The sequence below is a fragment of the Mus pahari genome, chromosome 14 (genome assembly GCF_900095145.1).
Source record: "Mus pahari chromosome 14, PAHARI_EIJ_v1.1, whole genome shotgun sequence".
Taxonomy (NCBI): Eukaryota; Metazoa; Chordata; class Mammalia; order Rodentia; family Muridae; genus Mus; species Mus pahari.
The window spans coordinates 87,757,567-87,764,746 of record NC_034603.1 but is presented as its reverse complement, the minus strand read 5'-3'; the positions used below and the strand labels follow the sequence as shown (position 1 = coordinate 87,764,746).

The 7,180-nt window shown below is 53.4% G+C and overlaps 2 protein-coding genes across 11 annotated transcripts in view; both read left to right on the top strand.

Moving 5' to 3' along the window:
- Nucleotides 1-5,251, top strand: part of Sirt7 (sirtuin 7) — a 6,433-nt gene extending 1,182 nt beyond the window's left edge. Inside the window, exons 4-12 of one of the 6 annotated variants that reach the window (XR_003845133.1) lie at nucleotides 1,589-1,659; nucleotides 1,747-1,819; nucleotides 2,576-2,674; nucleotides 2,748-2,984; nucleotides 3,127-3,207; nucleotides 3,398-3,504; nucleotides 3,689-3,755; nucleotides 3,895-3,980; nucleotides 4,592-4,680. Coding sequence is in view for 4 of the 6 variants with exons in the window: in XM_021212389.1 (XP_021068048.1) it covers nucleotides 1,589-1,659; nucleotides 1,747-1,819; nucleotides 2,576-2,674; nucleotides 2,748-2,984; nucleotides 3,127-3,207; nucleotides 3,398-3,504; nucleotides 4,592-4,793 (870 nt within the window). In the remaining 2 variants the exon portion in view is untranslated. Of the gene's footprint in view, nucleotides 1-1,588; nucleotides 1,660-1,746; nucleotides 1,820-2,575; nucleotides 2,675-2,747; nucleotides 2,985-3,126; nucleotides 3,208-3,397; nucleotides 3,505-3,688; nucleotides 3,756-3,894; nucleotides 3,981-4,370; nucleotides 4,494-4,591 lie in introns of those variants that run through there. The other 5 variants (XR_003845134.1, XM_029545807.1, XM_029545808.1 and 2 more) reach the window with 5 other exon arrangements.
- A 437-nt stretch (nucleotides 5,252-5,688) lies between these two features.
- Pcyt2 (phosphate cytidylyltransferase 2, ethanolamine) overlaps nucleotides 5,689-7,180 on the top strand; it is a 7,879-nt gene continuing 6,387 nt past the window's right edge. For 3 of the 5 annotated variants that reach the window (XM_029546430.1, XM_029546429.1, XM_029546431.1), the window contains exon 1: nucleotides 5,732-5,864. In XM_029546430.1, the coding sequence (XP_029402290.1) occupies nucleotides 5,776-5,864 (89 nt within the window). In that variant the 5' untranslated portion in view covers nucleotides 5,732-5,775. Of the gene's footprint in view, nucleotides 5,865-7,180 lie in introns of all 5 variants that reach the window. The other 2 variants (XM_021211936.2, XM_021211934.2) reach the window with 1 other exon arrangement.

Sequence of the window (7,180 nt, the reverse complement as noted above, 5' to 3'; positions counted from 1 at the left end):
AAAAAAAAAAAAAAAAAAAAATCAAACTCTTGAGACCAGCCTGGCTCAAAGCTCGATGCAAGACCTCGTCTCAAAAAAACAAAAACAAAACCCAAAACAGACAGAGTCACAGTACAACAGGTACACTTGAGAAACACTGCACTCTTGACTGAGACCGTTCCTGAGAAAGCTGAGGGATGACTAGCTTTGAACTGGAATATTTGATGCCAGGTGAACTCAATTTCTATTCTGAGAAGCCCTGAGGTGGTCTGGGGAGATGGCTCAGTGGGTAGCATGCTTGCAACGCAAGCATGAAGACCCGAGTTGGGACTCTCAGAATCCATGTGGAGAAGCTGAGCAGTGCCACACACTCTGTAACCCCCAGAACTGGGACGACAAAGCTGAGACGTGCCCCGTGAAGACTGCTGGCTAGCAGCCTAGCCAGATCCACGAGCTGCAGGTGCAGCCTAGCCAGATCCTGGTGTCCGAGTCTGAGAACCGACTGCCACAAGGTGTCTTCTGACATGTACTTGTGCACCATGACCCTTGCACGATGTCCCCTTCAACAAATGTGTTAAGAAAAAAAATTAAGGTGGACAGTGAGCTTCACATACCGACATGTGTGACGCACGCCTCTACACACGTGTGCACACATGCAAACATATACAAACACACAGACAAAAGAAGACCTTTGTTACAAAGGTAGCATCTGGCAGTCATAAGCACACGGGCGCAAAACCGACTCCAGGGTCAGACACAAGCCAGAGCTGGGAAGCCCTGTGTGGCCTTGCTGCTGGGGTGGCACTGAGTAGGGCTCTGCAGGGGAGTGTGAGAGCGGTGACCCAGGAGCATGTGCTGCCTCATCTCAGACATCCAGGACAGCAGCGTATGGGGCCCAGCCTTCCATAGCACTATGATGATCCAGTTATGACTTTACAGCCCTAACTCTACAAACCTGGTGGCAACTAAATACCACTTGCAGCTCTTAAACGCGATCAAAGCACTGTTTGAGGTTCCTCGATGTATTGGAATTACCTGCCGGGGTGGGTACTTCTCTGCTCTTAAGCCGCAAAGTATACAGGACTTCCCCAGCCAGGATTCAAAGATTCCTGGCTTCTAGGTGCTTTTCTTTCTTGTTTGTTTGTTTGTTTGTCTCTCGTGGAAAATGACTTAACACTTATCTGTCTGTAGAGGTTTTATGTTTAGTTGGAATAAAAACCTCAGAGCCGCAGGATGTAAGTATGTGGACAAAGAGCTTCCTCCTGGGGCTGACTATTTGCTAAGCATGACCTGCACTCTAGAACCTGTTCCTTCGGACACTGATGAGCCTAACCAGTTGTTCCCTTCTGTGTTCAAAACAGATGTGGGCACAGCTGCTCACTGCTAGAAAGGACCCTGAAGTAGGGTAGGGTTCTCTGTCTGGTATGTGAAAGGGTGAGCTGGGCCAGACAGGGCAAGAAAGTCATTTGGATGGAGGAAAAGAACCATATTGGGGTACATCCCACTTGAGAGTCAGACAGATGAGCAGTGGATGGGACACTAATTTATAGGCATGTCCTCCATGGGATATTCTGCAGTACCTGTCGTATCTTTTTGTCCGACTGTGCAGGCAGCTTCTATCCCAGATTATCGGGGTCCTAATGGAGTGTGGACACTGCTTCAGAAAGGAAGGCCTGTGAGGTGAGCGTGTCACAGCTTTCTCCCAGGGTTAGGGACGAGCTGCATCATCTGGCCGCCCTCTCACCCCTGTTCTTTCCAATCGTACAGTGCTGCCGACCTAAGCGAAGCGGAGCCTACCCTCACCCACATGAGCATCACCCGTTTGCATGAGCAAAAGCTGGTAAGAAAGCCGGCCGTGGTGGCACACACCTTCACTCCCAGTGCCTGGGAGGCAGAGGCAGAGGCAGGGGCAGTCTCTGTCTCTGAGTTCGAGGCCAGCCTGGTCTAGAGTGAGTTCCAGGACAGCCAGGGCTACACAGAGAAATTCTGTCTTGGAAAAACAAAACAAAAGAACAGACAAACAAACAAAAACAAAAAGCTGGAAAGAACCCAGATCTATACCTCAGTGCCCAGGTGGGAAGCCATCCCGCCTCCTAGTCAACCCTGAGATAAACAGCCCAGTAGCTCGGACTCCTTTGCTCCCTGCTCTGCTTTCTCTTCAAGAAGAGTAGCTCTGGTATTCAGCTTCCATTCAGGGCCTTTAGACGACAGCCTAGCTTCAGAGGAGGCTCATCAGAAACCTCCAGAGCTGCTGAGCAAGCAGGGGCAGGGGGCGGGGGGGGGGACATGAAGGAGGATGGATGACCCAAGAAGTTATCCATCCAAGGTGCATGTGTAGTCCTGCCTGCCCTATGGGACCAGCACCCCAGCTTGCAGGAGCAGGACAGATGCTTGCCCTCCTGGCTGCTCCCAGTATAGTACATCAGAGTTAGTAGAAGAGAAAGAACATGGCGCCTCTCTACCTCAGGGCTCTCCTGAGTAGCCTCCTTGGTTTAGGAACCTTGTCCCTTGTCCAGACTGGGCTCAGAATAACTCCACTGCCGCAGGGCGCTTCCTCCTGCCACCTTACTTACTGCCACCACGTTCTGTCTTCCAGGTGCAACACGTGGTGTCTCAGAACTGTGATGGGCTCCACCTGCGGAGTGGGTTGCCACGGACTGCCATCTCAGAGCTCCATGGAAATATGTATATTGAAGTGAGCAGTACCCAGGGGGACCCGGGGCCTGGGTGACAGGCAGATATCACTCACTGTGCCCTCTCTCTCACAGGTCTGCACCTCCTGCATCCCTAACAGAGAGTATGTACGAGTGTTTGATGTGACCGAGCGTACTGCCCTTCATCGACACCTGACAGGCCGGACCTGCCACAAGTGTGGGTCCCAGCTTCGGGATACCATTGTGCACTTTGGGGAGAGGGGGACGTTAGGGCAGCCTCTGAACTGGGAGGCAGCGACCGAGGCTGCTAGCAAAGCAGACACAATCCTGTGTTTAGGGTCCAGCTTGAAGGTATGTGCTGACAATACCATGAACTCACTGTGGAATGAGCATGTTACTGACTTGCCTCCCCAAAGCCATCAGCCATGAGTGGGCGGTAGGTTTGCGTCTTAATTATCCTCCTCTACTCTGTTGTGTCTGCCCACTGGATCAGGTACTGAAGAAGTACCCCCGCCTCTGGTGCATGACGAAGCCTCCAAGCCGGCGGCCCAAACTCTACATTGTGAACTTGCAGGTAACAGCGGGTGCTCGGAGCTCCCTCCTCAGACCCGGGTCTCAGATGGGAAGATCTGGAGAGATGTGCTTCCTGTACATCCTCAAAGTCTTGTACAGGTTCCAATGTGTTCTTGGGGAGGGGTGACCCAGTCTGGGGGGAACAAGCAAAGGGTAGGAAGTCAACCCTCATCTGCCTTCCTTGTCTGTAGTGGACCCCAAAGGATGACTGGGCTGCCCTGAAACTTCATGGGAAGTGTGATGATGTAATGCAACTCCTCATGGACGAACTGGGCCTGGAGATCCCTGTCTACAACCGGTGAGTGGGTACAGCATGCCCCCTGCATTCCTGCCCCTCTGTGTGATGGGCCGTGTCTGTCTGCTGTGAGCCTCAGAGGGACTGGCTGAGGCGAGGCTCCACCACACGTGCACACTCTTCCACCCTGACTGGTACGGTGCCCAGAACCTCTGAGGAGAGGGGGATCTGCCATTGTGCTCTACAGGACGCTCCCCATAGATGGATTGCAGCCTGGGTGGACAGCCGTGAGGAGTGAGGACTGTGCAGCTCTGGTCAGACAATCTCTGTCCTTGGTTTGGGGATATTTGGGGAAAACTTAAGCAAATTGCCTTGATACAGAATTGTGATAATTTAGACTTGGTGTGTATATTGAGTGAAAAGTTTACACTTTCTTTCTCTGTGAATTTTCAGGGTCTTATAGGGGAAATCAATAACTTCTTTTAATCAAAGGGTTCAAGAAATTAAGGATCCCTTCACCTCTGGGCCTGGCAATTCTTGTATGTTATGTTTGTGGTGTTCTGTGACGTGGGCCTCTCCTGTGCCACATTGTTGATGTTGTTGTTGGTTGTTGTTTTTGTTTTTGTTTTTTTTAAACATTAACTTAGCTCATTTTTTAATCAATGCTTTGCATCTTATGTTTATAATATGTGGTTCTACATTTCAATCAGACACATGATTTCTTCATGGTGTAGTCTGTAGGCCACACCTCCCCAGTCAACCGGCCTCCCCCTGCCCCCATCCCTGTCCCGCAGTCTGGGAAGGGGAAAAGGGTCTGGTCCACCTGCCCCTGTCCATACAAGTGGAAGATGGGGCCCAGAGTTGCTAGCAAGTTCTCCTTGGAGGTGGAGCCATCCTGTGGCTAGCACTACCCCTTCCTGTGTGTGCAGCTCCCACCGACAGTGGGTGAGACACAGAAGAGGCTGTCGAGGGCTGCTGCTGGCCCGAAGACTTTGCCCTGCAGCTTGGTGGCACTGAAGCTGCTTCCAACCTAAGCCCAGATTAAGACATAGGTGGGATGGCAGGCAGCCTCAGACAGCTTTCCTGTGCCTGGGAGGGTTGCGATTTGAGGGGTTTCAGACCTGCCTGATGCTGCTTTTCTTTCTGTTAGGTGGCAGGATCCAATCTTCTCCTTGGCGACCCCCCTCCGTGCCGGTGAAGAAGGCAGCCACAGTAGGAAGTCACTGTGCAGAAGCAGAGAAGAGGCCCCACCTGGGGACCAGAGTGCCCCCCTTGCCTCAGCTCCCCCCATCCTAGGAGGCTGGTTTGGCAGGGGTTGTGCCAAACGGGCAAAAAGGAAGAAAGTGGCATAGCCCGGAGTTAACAAAGAACAGTTGGCACTTTGCAGATGGCGTGACCCTTGTTCAGGGGCCCCTCCCGTGTCACCGTGAAGGCAAGACTGCCCCCACCGGATCTAGTGGGCGACGCTTCGCGGTGACGGTCGTCTTTAGCCATTTGTCCTTGTGGAAAGCCTCTCTTGCACTGCTGTGACTGCCCCGCTGTGGGCTTGATCTTCAAGGACACCTCCCTCCTGTTCACCCCTGTACAAAGGTGGCAGCAAGGCCTTTGTGAGAAGAGCTCCGGCCCTTCCCAGGCCTGGCCAGCAGAAGAGTCCACCACTGCCTTACCTCACTCTCCAGGCTAGTCTCAGGGCCTCCCTCTTTCTACTACTTATCACTTTATAGAAGCCTTTTTCTGTATTGGGTATGCGGCACAGAGAGGATCTAAGCCTCCAGTCTAAGCAAGTCTTATTAAACATCTCTCTATTACTTTGGTGTCCCAATGACTGTCACATGCACCACCGAGGTGCCTGCATCTGAGGGCCAACATCGAGGCGCTTCTGAAGAACCTAGTCCCTAAGAATGCTTTGGTTTTGTTTTCTTTTTTGGTTTTTCGAAACGAGTTTCTCTGTGTAGCCCTGGCTGTCCTGGAACTCAATGAGATCCCCCTGCCTCTGCCTCCCTAGTGCTAGGATTAAAGGTGTGCGCCACCACTGCCCGACTCCTAAGAATGCTTAAGGCATGGGGCGAGCTGCACACACACACACACTTGTGGTACTAACCTGCCCCATTCGCCTGTTGAGAAGTCAAATGCCAAAGCCTGCAACACAGACCTTTGGCCGCTCAAGTTGGGCGGAGGGGGTGTGGCCCGGCTGAGGGCGGGGCCCTGGGTGGCGCACGCAATTGGCTGCGCCAAGCGGGTGAGACCCGCGTGAGCACGCGCAAGCGTCGAGGGCGGGGCGACGGTACTGTGTGTCGCGGGAGCCGCCAGGACTTGCGGGGTGCCTCTGGTACCATGATCCGGAACGGGCACGGGTCTGCCAGCGCTGCTGGGCTGAAGGGTCCGGGAGATCAGCACACCGTGCGGGTGTGGTGCGATGGCTGGTGAGTGGGGCGGCGAGGGGAGGGCGGTCACCTCGGCGTCGCGCTCCGGCCGTTGGCGGAACCGGATTCTTCTGAGGCCGCACGAGGCAACCTGGCCTCCGGTCACTTAGAAGTGTAGCGTGCAGACACGGGTGCATCAGACAGTTCGCTCCCCGAAAACCGGAAATGCGGCTGTCTGTTCGCCTTGGGCATTTACCCAAGTTACCAGGGCTGGAAGGCCATGAGCTTCTCTGGCAAATCAGCCCGTGACGTCTCCAAGAAAGTCCTGGAGCTGTCAACAAGCCGAAGAGATAGATGTTGGCCTTTCTATAACTTACCATCTTCAGCCCTTCGTCGTGCCTACCCCTGGTGGATGAGAAGCGTTCGGAATGGTCACCGGGGCTCCTCAGGGCATTCAGAGCGGAATAGGCACAAATAGACTTTGTGCGTTTCTTGTTTGTTTTTGGTTGGTTGCTGAGGATGGGATCCATATCCTTGTGCGCTATATGTACAGACAAGTGCTCCATCACTGAATTACAACTTCAGCCCCATTCTGTTCTTTTGCACCTGAGTCACCAGCTTTGACTTGGTGTCAGTGGACTATGACCTTGGCCCCACCACGGTACTGGGCCCAGTGCCACAAGCCCAGATGCAGACTCTGACCTCTGACCTGGCCCTGCCTGTCTGGTGGGCACAAGGGCTGTCCTGGAATTTACCCGTTATCGTGTCTCACCTCCCTCCCCATGCACTGTGGTGTTTACCTGATGACAGCCCACTAGGGCTCTAGAGGAAGCACTGGCCCACGGCAAGGAACACAGGTGGTCCCAGTACGCACTGGGACACCCTCCGTGCCCAGCATGTTGCTGGCTTCTGCATAGCTTGACCTTGACAAAGTACTTGTGGCCAGACCTAGATTTGAGGATAAGAGCAGGTGACAGGCACTTGTTCTCTCAGAGAGCTAAGCCAGCCATGGGGGTGGGGAACTGACCACTTGTGTCCGGGTGGAACAGTGTCTACTCCCAAGGCAGGACTGGTCTCTTGTTTCCAAGCTTGAGTGTGTCTTGTTGATCCAGGGGTACTATTCTTGTTTAGGGTGCAGGAGGTTCCATGTTCAAATCGCAGACAAGCTCTTGTATCTTGCTTGCTGGGAGTGTAGCTAGCTCAGCTGGTGTTATGCTTGCCAGGCATACCCAAGGTCCTACTTTTGTTTTGTATCACCAAACAGATGGCTTTGGGTGGGAATCCCAGCAGATGGAGTCAGAAAGGTCGAGAGTTGAAGGTCAGCGGGCGTGGTGGCGCACGCCTTTAATCCTAGCACTCAGGAGGCAGAGGCAGGC